Genomic DNA, 21,930 nt, shown 5'->3' with positions numbered 1-21,930 from the left:
ACATCACAACAGCAGCAAACAAACTGCAACAGGAGCAGCAGCAGTAACACAACACCCCAGTCACACAGTTTAACCCTCAGTCAGTCTGAGTTATAATACACACACACACATACACACACATGCACACACACACACACACACACACACACACACACACACACACACACACACACACACACACACACACACACACACACACACACACACACACACACATACAGACACACATACAGACACACATACAGACACACACCCACACATACAGACACACACACACACACATACAGACACACACACACACATACAGACACACACACCCACACACACATACAGACACACCCCCACACATACAGACACACACCCACACATACAGACACACACCCACACATACAGACACACACACACACACACACACACACACACACAAAAGGCAAACAGTTGTGCACACGCATAGACAGTACACACACACTCATAGAGTTGCACGCACTGACATAAAAATAGACACGAAAAGCAAGTAACACACTGACACACAACACCCCTCCCCCTCAAATGAAAACCTTTTGGTATTTTTTTTTAAATAAGTGTTTATGTTAAAGGAATCATTTCTGGCTTAAATTATAAAAAATATCCTCTGTGGTCACCGACCAAAATTACACAGAGTCCGGGCTATTTTCTCCCTGTTTGAATTGTGTCCTGCATACTTGTGTCCCAGTGGTGTATTTAAAGTCTCTTTAATTAGACCCAGCTAGTAATTAACTGGTGCATATTGTTTATTTCAATTATAAGGGTCTGAAGGCTTTTATACAATGGAAGGGACAGACCTGTACTTTAAAGTGATACTTGGGGATTTTGGCAGTGAGGCCCTTTATCTACTTCCCCACAGTCAGATGAACTAGTGGACACCATCTTTAGGACTGGAAGTCTATGGGTATCTTCTAGCATAGACACCCATTAACTTTCAGTCATAAAAATGGCGTCCACAAGTTCATCTGACTCATTGCCAAAATCCGGAAGTATCCCCTTTAAGGCATAAGGCAATTTATGGTGGCCGGCCATCCATATTGTAGGCCTCAGAAAGGAGAGGAAGAGAGGAGAGTTTGCATCGTTGCCCTGCTGCCACGTTACAGGGTCAGAGAGATATACAGGACAAACATTTATTTTATTTTAGGGGATGTCCAACTGACTGGGCTGTGAATAGGCTGTGAATAGGCTGTGAATAGGAGTGAATAGGCTGTGAATAGGCTGTGAATAGGCTGTGAATAGGAGTGAATAGGCTGTGAATAGGCTGTGAATAGGCTGGGAATAGGCTGTGAATAGGAGTGAATAGGCTGTGAATAGGCTGTGAATAGGCTGTGAATAGGAGTGAATAGGCTGTGAATAGGCTGTGAATAGGAGTGAATAGGCTGTGAATAGGAGTGAATAGGCTGTGAATAGGCTGTGAATAGGCTGGGAATAGGCTGGGAATAGGCTGGGAATTGGAGTGAATAAAGGAAGGGGGGATAGCTAGTCAGTTGTACAACTGAATGCATTCAACTGAAACGTGTCTTCCGCATATAACCCAACCCCTCTGAATAGGCTGTGAATAGGAGTGAATAGGCTGTGAATAGGAGTGAATAGGCTGGGAATAGGAGTGAATAGACTGCAAATAGGAGTGAATAGGAGGGAATATGCAGTGAATTGGCTATGAATAGGAATGAATAGGCTGTGAATATGACTGAATATGCTGTGAATAGGAGTGAATGTGCTGTGAATATGCTGTGAATAGGAGTGAATGTGCTGTGAATAGCCTGCGAATAGGAGTGAATAGGGGTGAATAGGCTGTGAATAGGAGTGAATAGGCGGTGAATAGGAGTGAGTAGACTATGAATAGGCTGTGAATAGGAGTGAATAGACTATGAATAGGCTGTGAATAGGAGTGAATAGACTATGAATAGGCTGTGAATAGGAGTGAATAGACTATGAATAGGCTGTGAATAGGAGTGAATAGACTATGAATAGGCTGTGAATAGGAGTGAATAGGCGGTGAATAGGAGTGAATAGACTATGAATAGGCTGGGAATAGGAGTGAATAGGCGGTGAAAAGGAGCGAATAGGCTGTGAATAGGAGTGAATAGGCAGTGGATAGGAGTGAATATGCTGTGAATAGGAGTGAATAGGAGTGAATAGGAGTGAATAGGGGTGAATAGGCTGTGAATAGGAGTGAGTAGGAGTGAATAGGAGTGAGTAGGAGTGAGTAGGACTACGTAGGTGTGTTGTGAATAGAAGGCCTGTCACTCACATTTGAGGCAGAAGTTACCCCTAACCACAGATCTAGGATCAGATTACCTTTAACCATTACCTCTTAACCTTAACCCTTCTTCAGATAAATAAATACATATCTGACCTTGTATCAGTGGTTAGGGGTAACTTCTACCTTCTCTGTCACACACTCTAGCCCTGTTTATACCTGTCGTTAACATGTGTCCTTTGTCCTGATCTTGTCTGTTTACATTTATAAGATCTGATTGCAATCAGATCGCAATGCATCGTTTAATCGTCTACACTTGTCTAAGAAGGTGGGCAGTCAGAATGTGGACAAGATCCGGACAAAGGCCACATGTGTCAGGTATAAACACATCCCTTTTCCAGTCATACTTAAAACGTCACAGAACAAAACAGTAATGGCAGAATGTATTTTTCCCCCTCACTGTTGTGTCCACTTATCCAGACAGACAGATGAATAGGAGTTCTGCGTTTGGTTATGATGATGTATAGTAGAGAGGTTGTACAGTAGAGAGGTTGTACAGTAGAGAGGTTGTGTGACTCATGCATGTGGGGTTTCCCATGGTGTGTGCCAAGGGCATCGGGGGCCTGAGGGGCTGCGCAACCTGGAACCAGTTTGGAATGAGGAGCTCTGTGTGTGCAGCTAGCCTGCAGCATCGCTTAAGCCTTGTTCCACTGGATTGTGTGTGTGTGTGTGTGTGTGTGTGTGTGTGTGTGTGTGTGTGTGTGTGTGTGTGTGTGTGTGTGTGTGTGTGTGTGTGTGTGTGTGTGTGTGTGTGTGTGTGTGTGTGTGTGTGTGTGTGTGTGTGATAAAATGAGAGGAAAAGCCGACATGTTCGTGTGGATGGGCACACATTGGCACAAGCCACCAGTTGGCCACATGAAGGGACGTCTTTGGGAGTCAGAATGTTTATGTGGAAATTGGAACAATGATTTCTACTTTTACGTATGGACATGAAGCAGGAGCCACATAACAAGGGACCAAAACTGATTCATTAATAATGAATACACCACTGCTATGCATGTGTATGAATACTTATGTGTGTTTGTGTGCGCCCGTGTGCATGGGAGTATGTGTGTCTGTAGCTGCGAGTGCACGTCCATGCTCCTCCATATTCACTGTGTTAGTTGATCTAGACTCATCTGGCTGTTCCTAGGCCCCCTAGCCTATACCCTCCACTGTCCCTAGGCCCCCTAGCCTATACCCTCCACTGTTCCTAGGCCCCCTAGCCTATACCCTCCACTGTCCCCAGGCACCCTAGCCTATACCCTCCACTGTCCCCAGGCACCCTAGCCTATACCCTCCACTGTCCCTAGGCCCCCTAGCCTATACCCTCCACTGTCCCCAGGCCCCCTAGCCTATACCCTCCACTGTTCCTAGGCCCCCTAGCCTATACCCTCCACTGTCCCCAGGCCCCCTAGCCTATACCCTCCACTGTCCCCAGGCCCCCTAGCCTATACCCTCCACGGTCCCCAGGCCCCCTAGCCTATACCCTCCACTGTTCCTAGGCCCCCTAGCCTATACCCTCCACTGTCCCCAGGCCCCCTAGCCTATACCCTCCACTGTCCCCAGGCCCCCTAGCCTATACCCTCCACTGTCCCCAGGCCCCCTAGCCTATACCCTCCACGGTCCCCAGGCCCCCTAGCCTATACCCTCCACGGTCCCCAGGCCCCCTAGCCTATACTCTCCATTGTCCACAGGCCCCCTAGACTATATCCACTGTTTCTAGGCCCCTTAACCAGTCAGCCTATACCCTCCAATGACCCTAGGTCCCCTAGCCAGCCAGCCTATACCCTCCACTGTCCCTAGGTCCCCTAGCCAGAAAGCCTATACCCTCCACTGTTCCTAGGCCCCCTAGCCTATACCCTCCACTGTCCACAGGCCCCCTATCCTATACCCTCCACTGCCTCTAGGCCCCCTAGCCAGCAAGCCTATCTCCTCCACTGTCCCTAGGCACCCTAGCCAGCAAGCCTATAACCTCTACTGTCCCTAGGCACCCTAGCCAGCCAGCCCTCCTCTCCCCTGTCCCTAGGCCCTCTAGCCAGCCAGCCCTCCTCTCCCCTGTCCCTAGGCCCTCTAGCCAGCCAGCAAATACCCTCCTCTGTCCATAGGCCCCCTAACCAGCCAGCCTTTACCCTCCACTGCACAATGAGACACACAATGAGGAAAACAGACAGTTCTTCCAAATTAAAGCTAACTGAGCTATATAAACAGAAAGCACACAGAGAGAGGAGAGAGAAAGGGAACCGAGAAGGAGAGAGGGAGGAGGAGGGTGAAGGGATTAAGGAGGAGAGAGGGCAGTTATACACAAACTGTCTTCATAGCTTTTCCTCTCTAATTTAGTATCTGGGGAATCTACTGTGTCCACAGATACACTGTTAGTAGAGGAGGAAACGCAGCCTCTTGCTGACGGACGGAAAGATTGGGTCATTTAACCCAACTCAGTCTAACGCTAGAAAACGAAACGCAGCCTCTTGCTGACGGACGGAAAGATTGGGTCATTTAACCCAACTCAGTCTAACGCTAGAAAACGAAACGCAGCCTCTTGCTGACGGACGGAAAGATTGGGTCATTTAACCCAACTCAGTCTAACGCTAGAAAACGAAACGCAGCCTCTTGCTGACGGACGGAAAGATTGGGTCATTTAACCCAACTCAGTCTAACGCTAGAAAACGAAACGCAGCCTCTTGCTGACGGACGGAAAGATTGGGTCATTTAACCCAACTCAGTCTAACGCTAGAAAACGAAACGCAGCCTCTTGCTGACGGACGGAAAGATTGGGTCATTTAACCCAACTCAGTCTAACGCTAGAAAACGAAACGCAGCCTCTTGCTGACGGACGGAAAGATTGGGTCATTTAACCCAACTCAGTCTAACGCTAGAAAACGAAACGCAGCCTCTTGCTGACGGACGGAAAGATTGGGTCATTTAACCCAACTCAGTCTAACGCTAGAAAACGAAACGCAGCCTCTTGCTGACGGACGGAAAGATTGGGTCATTTAACCCAACTCAGTCTAACGCTAGAAAACGAAACGCAGCCTCTTGCTGACGGACGGAAAGATTGGGTCATTTAACCCAACTCAGTCTAACGCTAGAAAACGAAACGCAGCCTCTTGCTGACGGACGGAAAGATTGGGTCATTTAACCCAACTCAGTCTAACGCTAGAAAACGAAACGCAGCCTCTTGCTGACGGACGGAAAGATTGGGTCATTTAACCCAACTCAGTCTAACGCTAGAAAACGAAACGCAGCCTCTTGCTGACGGACGGAAAGATTGGGTCATTTAACCCAACTCAGTCTAACGCTAGAAAACGAAACGCAGCCTCTTGCTGACGGACGGAAAGATTGGGTCATTTAACCCAACTCAGTCTAACGCTAGAAAACGAAACGCAGCCTCTTGCTGACGGACGGAAAGATTGGGAATGGGCATTTAACCCAACTCAGTCTAACGCTAGGAAACGAAACGCAGCCTCTTGCTGACGGACGGAAAGATTGGGTCATTTAACCCAACTCAGTCTAACACCTATTTTTTGAAAGAATAGGAAGTAAATGTGTTTTGCATGACACTGGAGCTGTTTGACGATTACATTTAGCTCTGTGTGCACACGTATGTACAAACGTGGCTCCGTGTTTGTGTCGGTGTGTGTGTGAGACAGCATCCCTGTTAGATCTATGTAGAGCTCCTACAGCCAGTAAGAGAAAGACAGAGGGGGAGAGAGAGAGAGAAGAGGGGGATGGGAGAAGGCAGAGAGAGAGAGAGAGACAGGATCTGTCCAGGCCTTGTCTGGATCTCATTTAGAGGATAGTAATGCAATTAGCATTGTTTACTTTTCACAGCTCCAGCCAGCCAGAGTCTCAGGAAGGCCCTGTGTGTGTGTGTGTGTGTGTGTGTGTGTGTGTGTGTGTGTGTGTGTGTGTGTGAGTGTGAGTGTGAGTGAGTGAGTGAGTGAGTGAGTGAGTGAGTGAGTGAGTGAGTGAGTGTGTTCTTGCTATTTGTACCTAACATCTTACACAGATATTCTCCATCTCCTTCAACACTCATTATCTCTGTTTGTAGATTGAGGTTGTCGATGGACACAGCCTTTGATCCAAAATGAAGGAACAGCCAGAAACTCCAGAGAAGGACAGTGTATAATGTGGTGTTAAAGTGTCGAAGGACAAACCATCAGACATAATGTATCTCAGTGGAGGCCTTGTGAGGGGAGAACGGCTCATAATAATGTCTGGAATGGAGTCCATGGGGTTGTATGTGTTTGATACCGTTCCATATACTCCATTCCAGATATTATTATGAGCCGTCAGCAGCCTCCACTGATGTATCTCTATATTCTCTGCTCTAACTCTTACACAGAACCCAAACCGGCTGCACCATCGTGCATAAATGTATTTTGTCCCCCTACACTAAACGCGATCACGACACGCAGGTTAAAATATCAAAACAAATTCTGAACCAATTATATTAATTTGGGGACAGGTTGAAAAGCATTTGCTTGCTGTTGCTAGCTAATTTGTTATTTTTAGCTCGCTTGTTGATGCTAGCTAATTTGTTCTTTTTAGCTCGCTTGTTGTTGCTAGCTAATTTGTTCTTTTTAGCTAGCTTGTTGTTGCTAGATAATTTGTCCTTTTTAGCTAACTTGTTGTTGCTAGCTAATTTGTCCTTTTTAGCTAGCTTGTTGTTGCTTGATAATTTGTCCTGGGATATAAACATTGAGTTGTTATTTTACCTGAAATGCACAAGGTCCTCTACTCCACCAATTAATCCACACATAAAATGGTCAACCGAATCGTTTCTAGTCATCTCTGCTCCTTCCAGGGTTTTTCTTCTCTTGACTTTATATTGCGATTGGCAACTTTCATAAATTAGGTGCATTACTGCCAATGACCTCGTTCGTCTTTCAGTCACCCACATGGGTATAACCAATGAGGAGATGGCACGTGGGTACCTGCTTCTATTAACCAATGAGGAGATGGGAGAGGCAGGACTTGCAGCGCGATCTGCATCAGAAATAGAACTGACTTCTATTTTATCCCTTGGCAACGCAGACGCTCGTTGGTGTGCGCGAGCAGTGTGGGTGCAATAATTGAATAACATAGATTTTTCTAAATGTATTTTGCAACACTCACGCACGTGACGCGAGCGGTGTAGTCAGCCTGTTACTGTCGGGGGAATAATGATCTGACCAACATCCAACTTGGGAACATTGTCTTTTTTTGTGTGTGTGATTAAATCACCATTGGAACATGATAGAGTTAAGAGCGTACATTTTTTTCTTTGATATGATCTTCTGGCCTGCAGTTGGATGTGCATATTTAGTATTTTTTCTCTGGTGAATGATGACAGCCACGAGCAACATTAGACAGTCTTCGTCTCTCAGGCAATATAGTGGTCAATTATACTGCAGGTCATTTTTTGTGTTTTAAGGCTGGGCTGTAACTAAAGCCTGCACCACTGGATTAGTGGTGGCAGGGGTTAGGGGATCTCTCCCAATGCTGACAAATCTATTCTATAGAAAAGTTACCTCTTATCACCCTGTTAGCCCAACCCATCCCACCCATCCCTCACACAACGAGCGCCTCTTTTACGCCCTTCAATTTGGGTTGATCAAACAATCATTGACCTGTTTTATTGCAGGTATTAGTGAGTGGGTTGACGAGTTACCCCCTCACACACTGTCTTGTCTGTCTGCTGCGTTGACGTCTTCTGCTCTTCTCCCCTGCTATAAAAGACTAGTGGCAGACAAGGTGTGTGTGTGTGTGTGTGTGTGTGTGTGTGTGTGTGTGTGTGTGTGTGTGTGTGTGTGTGTGTGTGTGTGTGTGTGAGGGGGGGGGGGTTGGGCTAGCTGGTTGGTTGTCTCTTCCATAGCTGATAAGATTCTATTAGATACGGTTTTATCTGTTGTTCCCTCTGTCTGCTTTACAGCCTTGCTGTATGAACTGCTACACTGGGAGAGAAAGACCTTCACACACATACACACACACACACCTTGACAGATATCCATGGGCACGTAAACACAAACACAGACAGCAAACACACACGTTCACACACTCAGACGGACAGACCGATAGGGAGTCATGTGCCAACTGGCACATTGTTAGCACAGATCGCTCAAGATTGACTTGAAATGGACTTGACCATTTCTGTACATGTCCTGAGGATATTGGGAAATGCCCTAAAAACCGTCCACTAGGGGCAACAGTGAGCATTATTACCATCAATAATCACATGACTCCGGATCAAAGGTTGAGTGTTCAATCCCAAGGTTGACATTTTTTTACCCTATCACAAACCTTAACCCTTAACTTAACCATTCAGGACTGAACCCTATCACAAACCTTATACCTTAACTTAACCATTCAGGACTGAACCATATCACAAACCTTAACCCTTAACTTAACCATCGGGACTGAGCCCTATCACAAACCTTAACCCTTAACTTAACCATTCAGGACTGAACCGTATCACAAACCTTAACCCTTAACTTAACCATCGGGACTGAACCATATCACAAACCTAAACCCTTAACTTAAACATCGGGACTGAATGCTTCAATCAATCAATCAATCAATCAAAAACTTACAAATCGAAATTTGACGTTCGGAGAAACGTGGATAAATGTCAGAATCTACCTCTCCATATTACCTGTGTGTGAAGTTTACCTCTATATTACCTGTGTGTAAAGTTGAGCTCTATATTACCTGTGTGTAAAGTTGAGCTCTATATTACCTGTGTGTAAAGTTGAGCTCTATATTACCCGTGTGTAAAGTTGAGCTCTATATTACCTGTGTGTAAAGTTGCCCTCTATATTACCTGTGTGTAAAGTTGCCCTCTATATTACCTGTGTGTAAAGTTGACCTCTATATTACCTGTGTGTAAAGTTGACCTCTATATTACCTGTGTGTAATGTTGACCTCTATATTACCTGTCTGTCTCTCTCTCTCTCTCTCTCTCTCTCTCGCTCTCTCTCTCTCTCTCTCTCTCTCTCTCTCTCTCTCTCTCTCTCTCTCTCTCTCTCTCTCTCTCTCTCTCTCTCTCAGGCATCATCAAGGTGGGCCATTGGAACCCTCTGCCCATCCACTTCCTAACAGACGCTCCTGAAGCCACAGTGGCTGACATGCTGTTGGACGTCTATCACATGGTCACTCTCCACATACAACTACAGAGGTGTGTGTGTATGTGTGTCCCAGTGTGTGTGTTACTGTAGGGGCCACCTTTGCCACCTTTCCAACAAGTCAGTTCATCAAATGTCTTCCCTGCTAGACTTGCCCCAGTCAATTTTAAGTGCTGTTATTGTGAAGTGAAGATGTCTATGAGCACCAAGCTCACAGGACGGGACCACTGAGTGCTGAAGCTCGTAGCTTGTAAAAATCACTCACAACCGAGTTCCAAACTTCCTCTGGAAGCAACATCAGCACAATAACTGTTTGTCGGGAGCTTCATGAAATGTGATTAGCAGATACAGCTTTAGCTACACAGCTTATAAGCGCGCAGTGACAATTTATTGAAAGGATTTTTCACTGTTTAGAAATAGATGGATTTTGGAGATACACTACACATTCCAACTGTTGGAATGAAGTTGGAATTAGTTGGAGTTACTGAATCAGAATGGAGTTCCTTTGGGGGACTGATCTCAACTTGGCATATTCTACACTTTCACAATAGATTCTCATAGTTCAACAGTTTACCATAGTGGAACATTTAAGTTTAAAATCAAAATTGTGAGTGATCCAAGGAGACAGCTAGCCCAGATCCCAGCATCAGAGATGTATCTATTATCTGTCTTTCTCTCTCAAAGGGATTTCATTGCAGTAACTTGCAGAGGGATTTCATTGCAGTAACTTGCAGAGGGATTTCATTGCAGTAACTTGCAGAGGGATTTCATTGCAGTAACTTGCAGAGGGATTTCATTGCAGTAGCTGGCAGAGGCATTTCATACCAGTAACTTGCAGATGGATTTCATACCAGTAACTTGCAGAGGGATTTCATACCAGTAACTTGCAGAGGCATTTCATACCAGTAACTTGCAGAGGGATTTCATACCAGTAACTTGCAGATGGATTTCATTGCAGTAACTTGCAGATGGATTTCATTGCAGTAACTTGCAGTTTCCCAAAGAGTGAGTGAAGATGTTCCTGATAAATGGAGATAGACTACAGATGAGTGGATTGTGGTCGGTATTGTGTTGTTGCATACCATCCAGCTTTGTTTACATCTGTCTCCATGGTGATGGTTTCACCTGACAACCGGTATTGCCCTCAGTGACTGATAGGAGTTGAGGCAAATACATTTGTGGTTTGTGGAATAATACAGTCTCTGGATGTGATTCTCGACATGACCAAAAGTATGTGGACACCTGCTCGTCGAACATCTCATTCCAAAATCATGGGCATTAATATGGAGTTGGTCCCCCCCTTTGCTGCTATATCAGCCTCCACTCTTCTGGGAAGGCTTTCCAGTAGATGTTGGAACATTGCTGTGGGGACTTGCTTCCATTCAGCCACAAGACCATTATTAAGGTCAGGAACTGATGTTGGGTGATTAGTCCTGGCTCGCAGTCGGCATTCCAATTCATCCCAAAGGTGTTTGATGGAGTTGAGGTCAGGGCTCTGTGCAGGCCAGTCAAGTTCTTCCACACCAATCTCGACAAACCATTTCTGTATGGACCTTGCTTTGTGCACGGGGCATTGTCATGCTGAAACAGAAAAGGACCTTCCCCAAACTGTTGCCACAAAGTTGGAAGCACAGAATGTCATTATACAGACTAAAATCAAATCAAATGTTATTGGTCACATACATGTGATTAGCAGATGTTATTGTGGGTGTAGCAAAATGCTTGTGCTTCTAGCTCCGACAGTGCAGTAATATCTAACAAGTAATATCTAACAAATTACACAACATACTGTATACCCAATACACACACACTAAGTAGGAATGAATTAAGACTATATACATATGGACAAGCGATGGCAGAGTGAAACAGACTAAGATACGGTAGAATAGTATAGAAAACAGTATATACATATGAGATGAGTAATACCAGATATGTAAACATTACTAAGTGACAAAGATACCGTAGAATAGTATAGAATACAGTATATACATATGAGATGAGTAATGCCAGATATGTAAACATTACTAAGTGAATGAGATACCGTAGAATAGTATAGAATACAGTATATACATATGAGATGAGTAATGCCAGATATGTAAACATTACTAAGTGAATGAGATACCGTAGAATAGTATAGAATACAGTATATACATATGAGATGAGTAATGCCAGATATGTAAACATTATTGTTGTAGCGTTAACATTTCCCTTCACTGGAACTAAGGGGCCCGAACCATGAAAAAGCCCCACACCATTATTCCTCCTCCACCAAATGAAACGTGATTCATTACTCCAAAGAACGCGTTTCCAATGGCGCCGAGCTTTACACCACTCCAGCCAACAGTTGGCATTGCACATGGTGATCTTACACTTGTGTGCGGCTGCTCGGCCATTAAAACCAACTTCATGAAGCTCCCGACGAACAGTTCGCGGCTGAGCCATTGTTGCTCCTAGACATTTCCACTTCACAATAACAGTACATACAGTTGACGGGGGCAGCTCTAGCAGGGCAGACAGTTGACAAACTGACTTGCTGGAAAGGTGGCATCCTATGACGGTGCCATGTTGAAATTCACTGAGCTCTTCAGTACGGGCCATTCTACTGCCAATGTTTGTCTATGGAGATTGCATGGCGGTGTGAGCAATTTTATACACCAATCAATAACGGTGTGGCTGAAATAGCGTAATCTACTCATTTCAAGGGGTGTCCACATACTTTTGTATATATAGTGTATGAATGTGCATTCCAATTCCCTAGTTATTGAATTATGACTTTAAAAATTCAGTATGATGTAGTGAGGAACTTACACAAAGCTGGTGCAACCTGAATGGAGTGTTCAGTCTAGTTTACCCAGGCTAGGTGCAACCAGCCCCAGGACAGGAAGTATGTGACTGATTTCGTTTAACATTCTGTAGCTTTGCCAAGATTGAGGATCTTCCGTCAGAGCAGTGGAACCACGCCACGGTGAGGAACGCTCTTAAGGAGCTTCTCAAGGAGATGAACCAAAGCACACTGGCTAAGGAGTGCCCACTGTCACAGGTAATACTTCAGCCCTATCAAACCTCCACAACAGTCCATTACTACACTGATCTGCTAAATTCTCTCACAATTTGTGGGTGGGGGGCTTAACAACCTCTGTTGCTAAGCAGGTTCAGCATCAACTTTTTTTGCACAGACTACATACTGCCCAAAACAAAGCATTAGTCCTGGGTTAAATAATGCATGTGTGAAACAAGGGAAAGTTAGCCCGAGGCCAGTGGGACAGTCTCATTCCTGGGGTGGAAGATAGCCCTGGGTTTAAGGCAATGCAGGGTAACAGGGCCCTTATGTCTGGCTAAGCCTATTCCTCATCAGTGTGTGGTGCTGTCTGGATGATCTCTGCCATGTGTGGCTGCTGAGGGGTTTTAATTCCATGGGGGGCTTCCTCTGGTGATATATGTCTGTCTTCTTCAATGATCGTGTGTGTGTGAGCGACCATGCAAATTTGTCTCCAGTCAATCCCCTCTCCCTCTACCTCTCTCTCGCTCTCTCTCCCTCTCTATCCCTCTCCCTCTCTCTCTCTCTCCCTCTCTCTCTCTCTCTCTCTCTCTCTCTCTCTCTCTCTCTCTCTCTCTCTCTCTCTCTCTCTCTCTCTCTCCAGAGTATGATTTCCTCGATAGTAAACAGCTCCTACTATGCCAATGTCTCCACTGCCAAATGCCAGGAGTTTGGACGCTGGTACAAGAAGTATAAGAAAATCAAAGGTGATTTTTGTGACCCCTTGGGATCTCCAGCTGGCATGGACCATTTTCTCTTGTACACCATTTATATCAACCCCCTATCTCCTATCCTTCTCTAACCTAAAACAGACAATGATTATCATGTACTTTATTTGGGCAAGCCATTTGAGTGACAGCCTCTTAGCGGCCAATGGCCATTCCCAGTTCTGTCCTGGGCTGACCCCTCGCTGGTGTCTGACAGTCTGTCACACAGACTCTTCAGTGTTGCCTGTTAACTGACATCCCCTTCACACAGACTCATCAGTGTAACCACAACCACAGGGGGTCCTACAGTACAACACAGGCCTGCTTTACAGTCCAACACAGACCAATGTCCCCACCGCACTTCTGTCTGTCTGTCTGTCTGTCTGTCTGTCTGTCTGTCTGTCTGTCTGTCTGTCTGTCTGTCTGTCTGTCTGTCTGTCTGTCTGTCTGTCTGTCTGTCTGTCTGTCTGTCTGTCTGTCTGTCTGTCTGTCTGTCTGTCTGTCTGTCTGTCTGTCTGTCTGTCTGTCTGTCTGTCTGTCTGTCTGTCTGTCTGTCTGTCTGTCCATTACACAGCCTGCACGGGACAATTTCTCCTCTCCTCTCCAGCCTCCTTGTCCTCCATTACACACACATACTCCCATCCCCCCATAGCTCTATTATTACCCTGCCTGAACCCCAAACACAGAGAGACCAGAGGAGAATAGAGTGATGTGGAGGGAGGCAGCGGGTGTCTGACAGAGTGAGTTGATGCAGTGTTGGGTTACACAGCCACTCCACTATTAGTTCTGGCCTCTGCCTGGCAGGGAGAAACACATGCTGATCGCTCGCTAGCCTCCTGATGTGGACCCAGAGAGTAATCTCTCGTGGACAGATTCAGGCAGTGACAACTTTCGCAACCAAGATTAGCTGTCCTGTCAATCATAGTTGAGGAGTGCAGATAGGTGTAGAGGAGAGGAATGGGTGATCTCCCGTTGGCTGGCTGTCCTGTCAGTCATAGTTGAGGAGTGCAGATAGGTGTAGAGGAGAGGAATGGGTGATCTCCCGTTGGCTGGCTGTCCTGTCAGTCATAGTTGAGGAGTGCAGATAGGTGTAGAGGAGAGGAATGTGTATATGTGTGTTTTCTGAAGTGTTTTGCATCTCACCCTATCTCTCTCTCTCATTTCCTAGGAGACTATCAGGAGAAGATGTGGCCAGGAAGAGAACATTCTGAAATCAAAGGTGACGAATCTACTGTTTGTACTGTTTCTATGGTTAACTGAAGTTAGGATTTGTCCCGTGGTGTTAGAGAAGCACCACACTCATCTCCCCCTCCCCCACCTTCCTTTCCCTTCCCCAGTAGAGAGAGACAGCCTGGCAGACTTCTATGTCCTGGGCCAGCGTCCCCCTCCCCACCTGGCCAGCCTGATCCAGCTCAGCCACCTCAGAGGGGGTGGAGGTGCTCTCCTCAAGGGTGGCTCCGGGGACCCCCCCTCCCAACCCTCCCAACAACAACAACAATCCCAACAACAACACCCCCCCTCGCCCCATGGCCAGCACCACAACAGCCCCCCTCTACGTGTCCAGGTCCCCCCTCCCGGCCCTCCAACCTCCCTCCAACCTCTCCTCGGCCCAGGCGGGCTTCTCTCCCCCCAGCTCAGCCCTCAGCTGGTTCGACAGCAGCTAGCCATGGCTCACCTCATCAACCAGCAGCTAGCTGTTAGCCGCCTGCTAGCCCACCAGCATCCACAGGCCCTAAACCAGCATTTCCTCAACCACCCTCCCATCCCTCGCCATTCCAAGGCAGGGGCCCCTGGGGACCCTGGGAGCAACCCGTCTGCTGCGGAGGTCTCCATTGATATCTACCAGCACGTCAGGGAGGAACTGAAGAGGGCCAGCGTCTCACAGGCTGTGTTCGCCCGCGTGGCCTTCAACAGAACACAGGTAACCAGACTAACAGAACACAGGTAACCAGACTAACAGAACACAAGTTAACAGAACACAGGTAACCAGACTAACAGAACACAGGTAACCAGACTAACAGAACACAGGTAACCAGACTAACAGAAAACAGGTAACCAGACTAACAGAACACAGGTAATACAGTTAACAGAACACAGGTAACCAGACTAACAGAACACAGGTAACCAGACTAACAGAACACAGGTAACCAGACTAACAGAACACAGGTAACCAGACTAACAGAACACAGGTAACCAGACTAACAGAACACAGGTAACCAGACTAACAGAACACAGGTAACCAGACTTGGATGGCCTTTAACAGAACACAGGGCAGAAAACCCACAAAGTGTTTAGCCACACACAGGGCAGGGCAGGGAAGCCTGAAGAACTGAAGACACAGGGTGAGATGATGGAAGGAATATCAAGGCTGATGTCCCATTCAATACAATAGCATTCTATTTGGATTATTGGGATGACTTTGAGACAAATTAGCAGCAATATTTTCTGATTTGGTTTCTCCTCTGGGTTTCAGACAGTTTCATCCCTCTGTATAGTGTTATGAGTGAGGTAATCTGGGGTGACAGCTTGCTGTGTTCCCACGTTCCAGTTCAGTTTCCTCCTCCGCCCTCCCAGCAGTACACACACCTGCTGCATTCACACACACCCCATTAGAGCCAATATGGAGCCCACATGAGGGGTGGGAGGTTGCAGCTTTAGAGCGGGTGAAGGGTGTGTGTGTGTCTGCATGCTTGTGTGTACGTGCGAGTGAGTACAGTGTGTGTATACAAGCTGCAAGCCACTCATTCTAAAAGTATAAGTTTGCGGCGTGTGTGTGTGTGTGCGTGTGTGTGGGTGTGCGTGTGCGTGTGTGTGCACCAGGGCCTGCTGTCGGAGATTCTGCGGAAGGAGGAGGACCCTCGCTCTGCCTCTCAGTCCCTGCTGGTCAACCTCAAAGCCATGCAGAACTTCCTCATCCTCCCTGAGGGCGAGAGAGACCGTATTTACCAGGAGGAGCGTGAGCGCAGCATCAACCCCTCTGTCGGCCTGCCCCCTACCCCTACCTCCAGCCCTGGGGGCCCCCGCCTCTCTCAGGTACCCCGCCCTCCACCCACCACCCACCGATCCCCAAAACTACTGTAGACACTCTCCACAAAACTCCCCTACAGCAGGGCCTGTGTGTGTCTGGTTGACTGTGTGATGTCTGTCTGTATTTGTGCCTCATTGATGGATCAGGTTGTCTTACGTGTTTTAGTTTTCGTATGGATGTTGGAAAGTTTTCTTTGAGTTTGCTTTGGTTGGTGTCTGTGATGTTAGTATTGGTTGGTGTGTCTGTGGTGTTAGTGTTGGTGTTTCTGTGGTGTTAGTATTGGTTGGTATGTCTGTGATGTTAGTATTGTTGTGTCTGTGATGTTAGTATTGGTTGGTGTGTCTGTGGTGTTAGTATTGGTTGGTGTGTCTGTGATGTTGGTATTGTTGTGTCTGTGATGTTAGTATTGGTTGGTGTGTCTGTGGTGTTAGTGTTGGTGTGTCTGTGGTGTTAGTATTGGTTGGTGTGTCTGTGGTGTTAGTATTGGTTGGTGTGTCTGTGATGTTGGTATTGTTGTGTATGTGATGTTAGTATTGGTTGGTGTGTCTGTGGTGTTAGTATTGATTGGTGTGTCTGTGATGTTGGTATTGTTGTGTCTGTGATGTTGGTATTGTTGTGTCTCTGATGTTAGTATTGGTTGGTGTGTCTGTGATGTTAGTTTTGTTTGGTGTGTCTGTGATGGTAGTATTGGTTGGTGTGTCTGTGATGTTAGTGATGTTGTATTGGTGTGTATGTGATGTTAGTATTGGTGTGTCTGTGATGTTAGTATTGATGTGTCTGTGATGTTAGTATTGGTGTGTCTGTGATGTTAGTATTGATGTGTCTGTGATGTTAGTATTGATGTGTCTGTGATGTTAGTGTTGGTTGGTGTGTCTGTGATGTTAGTATTGGTTGGTGTGTCTGTGATGTTAGTATTGGTTGGTGTGTCTGTGATGTTAGTATTGGTTGGTGTGTCTGTGATGTTAGTATTGGTTGGTGTGTCTGTGATGTTAGTATTGGTTGGTGTGTCTGTGATGTTAGTATTGGTTGGTGTGTCTGTGATGTTAGTATTGGTTGGTGTGTCTGTGATGTTAGTATTGGTGTGTCTGTGATGTTAGTATTGGTGTGTCTGTGATGTTAGTATTGGTGTGTCTGTGATGTTAGTGTTGGTTGGTGTGTCTGTGATGTTAGTATTGGTTGGTGTGTCTGTGATGTTAGTATTGGTTGGTGTGTCTGTGATGTTAGTATTGGTTGGTGTGTCTGTGATGTTAGTATTGGTTGGTGTGTCTGTGATGTTAGTATTGATGTGTCTGTGATGTTAGTATTGATGTGTCTGTGATGTTAGTAGTGGTTGGTGTGTCTGTGATGTTAGTATTGGTTGGTGTGTCTGTGATGTTAGTATTGGTTGGTGTGTCTGTGATGTTAGTATTGGTTGGTGTGTCTTTGATGTTCGTGTTGGAGTGTCTGTGATGTTAGTATTGGTTGGTGTGTCTGTGATGTTAGTATTGGTTGGTGTGTCTGTGATGTTAGTATTGGTTGGTGTGTCTGTGATGTTAGTATTGGTTGGTGTGTCTGTGATGTTAGTAGTGGTGTGTCTGTGAGGTTAGTATTGGTTGGTGTGTCTGTGATGTTAGTATTGGTTGGTGTGTCTTTGATGTTCGTGTTGGAGTGTCTGTGATGTTAGTATTGGTGTGTCTGTGATGTTAGTATTGGCTGTTGTGTCTGTGATGTTAGTATTGGTGTTTCTGTGATGTTAGCATTGGTTGGTGTGTCTGTGATGTTAGTATTGGTTGGAGTGTCTGTGATGTTAGTATTGATTGGTGTGTCTGTGATGTTAGTATTGGTGTGTCTGTGATCTTAGGGGTGGTGTGTCTGTGATGTTAGTATTGGTTGGTGTGTCTGTGATGTTAGTATTGATGTGTCTGTGCTGTTAGTATTGGTTGGTGTGTCTGTGATGTTAGTATTGGTTGGTGTGTCTGTGCTATTAGGGGTGGTGTGTCTGTGTTCTACACCAGAGGGTCTCTCAAGTCAAGGTTAGAAAATGGAAAGGGGACAGTACTAACCACTCTGATCTATCTGTATCTAAGTAAAGGCACTTAAATACATTAAAATACTTTCCATTGATTGTTTCTATGTATGTTGTAGTTGTGGCTGAAGAAGTGGTAACGTGTGTAAACGTTGTAGTTGTGGCTGAAGAAGTGGTAACGTGTGTAAACGTTGTAGTTGTGGCTGAAGAAGTGGTAACGTGTGTAAACGTTGTAGTTGTGGCTGAAGAAGTGGTAACGTGTGTAAACGTTGTAGTTGTGGCTGAAGAAGTGGTAACGTGTGTAAACGTTGTAGTTGTGGCTGAAGAAGTGGTAACGTGTGTAAACGTTGTAGTTGTGGCTGAAGAAGTGGTAACGTGTGTAAACGTTGTAGTTGTGGCTGAAGAAGTGGTAACGTGTGTAAACGTTTGACAGGATCTATTTAGACCGACCATCACTAACCATGTCCCATACCACCTCATGCAGAAGGTGTGGGAGAGAGGTCTGGACGAACAGCTCACTCCTGATGCCTGGGCTGCTATCTGGAAAAACAAGACCAAAGCCTCCTCTGTGGTGAGCCGTGTATTCATCCACAATCGCTTTTGACTCGCTCACAGAATGTACCTCATACAGAATTCCTTTTGGTCAGAAATGGCTGAATTACTTATGTTAAATACTGGCTATGATTTGTTTAGCTTGCATGGCACTGTGGAATCAATGGAGTAGTCCCAAAGTACATGACCATCGCTACTTCCTGTTGTAGCTACGGTACATGCAGTATATTTTGGTAATTGAGTACTGACTCTAAAGAAAGAGTTCTGTACCTCTCTTCACATGTTTACACTAAAGAAACAGCCTTTAACCTGTTGTCATAGTAACATGCGCTAGAGAGAGGGACACTTGGTTTTGTTATACTTCCCAACCCCACACAGCCTTATAGGACCATCACAGATAACATACTATGATGCCATACCAGGGCAAACACGCATTCTCTCTGTTCGGCATCATCATTATTATGTCTGTACATATTTATCTTGATGCCATAGTTTATACTTGGGAACGCCAGATTACTAGTCTGGACCTGCACAGATAACTTCAAAGTCTTCGAAGAGAACATAATGAGATTAAAGACAGTGTAATGCAAACATAGATTAGAGTACAAAGGAGAGGAGAGAGAATGACTTAATGACTTTTAATCTGTATACATTCTCCATGTCAGAAACATGTACATCTATGTGTATAATGTGTGTAAAAAAAACAAACGTAAACTGATCATCAACAGATTACCCATCATGCTTAGTTTAAATCCTTTGGTCCTTGGTGTGCCAACATGTGGACTGGAGTTGGCAGTGTTACCCACACAGGCAAACTCTGGTAACTCATGGTTAGATAACTGTTTTCTCTGTGGACCCTCTCTCCCCGGTCCCTATCCCTCCTCCCCTTCAGCCCAAGCCACCAGGCCCCAACCCAGACCTGCCCCTGAAGCTGGAGTCTCTGGTCAACATCACGTCAGGTATCTATGATGAGATCCAGCAGGAGATGAAGAGGGCCAAGGTGTCTCAGGCGCTGTTCGCCAAGGTGGCTGCCAACAAGAGCCAGGTGAGAGGCCTGTTTGACCCATGACATTGTTCCTATCCTGCTACAATGTTCCCAACTATGGTGCCATAGTGTGTCCCTCTGCTTGAGGTAGAAGTGGCCCTTAACATCTAGGATCCCATTACCCAACTCCAAATCCTAACCTTAACCATTAAGGGAATGGAAACATATCTGGCCCTTGTCAGGTGGTTATGGGTAGTTTCTCTACCTCCTCCTGTCCCTGTGATGTGGGTGGGATGACCTTCTTCCTCAGGCTGTTGTGTCAGACTGTCAGTTAACTTCCACAGCAGTAGATAAGCAATACCAGACAGACAGACAGACAGACAGACAGTCAGTCAGTATCTGAGCCAAATACCAACCTAGGGAATAACTGATCGACACTGGAGATCTCTCATACTGCTGGGAAATTACATGTGATACCTGTCCTGCATATCTCTCAACCCCCCCCCCCCCATCCACACACACACACACACTGTTTAGAGCACATGAAGAGATGGTGCTGCAGCATGTGAGTCACTCAGTGAGAATGGATATCTACAGCAGTGACACTGTTGTGTGTGTGTCTACGTGCGTGTGTGTGTTTGTGGCAGAGTGGCAGGTTGTGTGGTGATCAAGCTGTGTCTCCCAGGTTCAGGGGTCGGGGGGTCCGGGGCTGGCTGGGCTAGGCTGGGCTGGGGGTAATGGCTCACTGCACCCATCTGCTGCAGCTGAGAGGAGAGAGGGATGATGAGAGAGGTGGAGACCTGATCAGGTTATTAACACTGCATGCTGGTAGAGTCTGGATGCACACAACAGCTGGTGTCAGACTGGCCCATTCTAGCAGAGATAATCACATCTTCTCCGTCTCTCTCTCCCCTCCCTCCCTCCCTCCCTCCCTCCTCCCTCCCTCCCTCCCTCCCTCCCTCCCTCCCTCCCTCCCTCCCTCCCTCCCTCCCTCCCTCCCTCCCTCCCTCCCTCCCTCCCTCCCTCCCTCCCTCCCTCCCTCCCTCCCTATCTCAGGGCTGGCTGTGTGAGTTGCTGCGGTGGAAGGAGAACCCTAGCCCAGAGAACCGTACTCTGTGGGAGAACCTGTGTACCATCCGGAGGTTCCTGACCCTGTCCCAGACAGAGAGGGACATGGTGTATGAAGAGGAGTCAAGGCACCACCACAGTGAGAGAGTCCACACTGTACTACACCTGCCCCAAGACCCACAGGTGAGACCAGCCCATCTAGGATCAGATGAACCGAGCCTGCATGCTAACCTTAGTGCTATGGATCAGATGAACCTAGCCTGCATGCTAACCTTAGTGCTATGGATCAGATGAACCTAGCCTGCATGCTAACCTTAGTGCTATGGATCAGATGAACCTAGCCTGCATGCTAACCTTAGTGCTATGGATCAGATGAACCTAGCCTGCATGCTAACCTTAGTGCTATGGATCAGATGAACCTAGCCTGCATACTAACCTCAGTGCTATGGATCAGATGAACCTAGCCTGCATACTAACCTCAGTGCTATGGATCAGATGAACCTAGCCTGCGTACTAACCTTAGTGCTATGGATCAGATGAACCTAGCCTGCATGCTAACCTTAGTGCTATGGATCAGATGAACCTAGCCTGCATGCTAACCTTAGTGCTATGGATCAGATGAACCTAGCCTGCATACTAACCTTAGTGCTATGGATCAGATGAACCTAGCCTGCGTACTAACCTTAGTGCTATGGGTCTGCACTGTCCATCTCTATGTGAGTACAGAGTTTTATACAGCATAGCACTATTTATTTTTATTAAAACAATTTAAAATAAGAAATTATTTGAGCAGGAAAGATAATACAATCGATACATACATATGAGACAACATCAATGTGGGGTAGAGAACAGAGACCCCAGTCACATATTCATAACAACAGGGATCCACAAATAATGATCCATACCAAAAAGATGTTTAGACACCTATGCATATAGCATCATACACAGAGGTACAGTAGTCCAGCCTTGCTGATTAAATTGACTTTCTCCAATGCCAGCCAGAGTCATTATTGGATGGAATACCTTTCTACTTCCTTCTGTCCTTGTGATGTGGCTGGGGTCGGTCAGAGGTCATGACCCTCTTCCCCAGGCTGTTGTATCAGACCGTCAGTGTGTATCTGCCCCAAATACCAACCTAGGGAAGAACTGATCGACACTGGAGATCTCTCATACTGC

The 21,930-nt window shown here is 46.2% G+C and overlaps 1 protein-coding gene across 3 annotated transcripts in view; it reads left to right on the top strand.

Moving 5' to 3' along the window:
- Positions 1-21,930, top strand: part of LOC109883318 (DNA-binding protein SATB2) — a 79,383-nt gene that overhangs the window by 48,818 nt on the left and 8,635 nt on the right. For 2 of the 3 annotated variants that reach the window (XM_031805809.1, XM_031805811.1), the window contains 9 exons: positions 9,299-9,425; positions 12,289-12,412; positions 13,014-13,116; positions 14,285-14,335; positions 14,454-15,037; positions 15,937-16,149; positions 18,634-18,720; positions 19,594-19,746; positions 20,743-20,937. In XM_031805809.1, the coding sequence (XP_031661669.1) occupies positions 9,299-9,425; positions 12,289-12,412; positions 13,014-13,116; positions 14,285-14,335; positions 14,454-15,037; positions 15,937-16,149; positions 18,634-18,720; positions 19,594-19,746; positions 20,743-20,937 (1,637 nt within the window). The remainder of the gene's footprint in view (positions 1-9,298; positions 9,426-12,288; positions 12,413-13,013; positions 13,117-14,284; positions 14,336-14,453; positions 15,038-15,936; positions 16,150-18,633; positions 18,721-19,593; positions 19,747-20,742; positions 20,938-21,930) is intronic. The other variant, XM_031805810.1, reaches the window with a different exon arrangement.

This window comes from Oncorhynchus kisutch, linkage group LG26, assembly GCF_002021735.2.
Source record: "Oncorhynchus kisutch isolate 150728-3 linkage group LG26, Okis_V2, whole genome shotgun sequence".
Classification (NCBI taxonomy): Eukaryota; Metazoa; Chordata; class Actinopteri; order Salmoniformes; family Salmonidae; genus Oncorhynchus; species Oncorhynchus kisutch.
The sequence above is the reverse complement of the archived record's forward strand: the minus strand, read 5'-3'. Positions and strand labels throughout refer to the sequence as shown.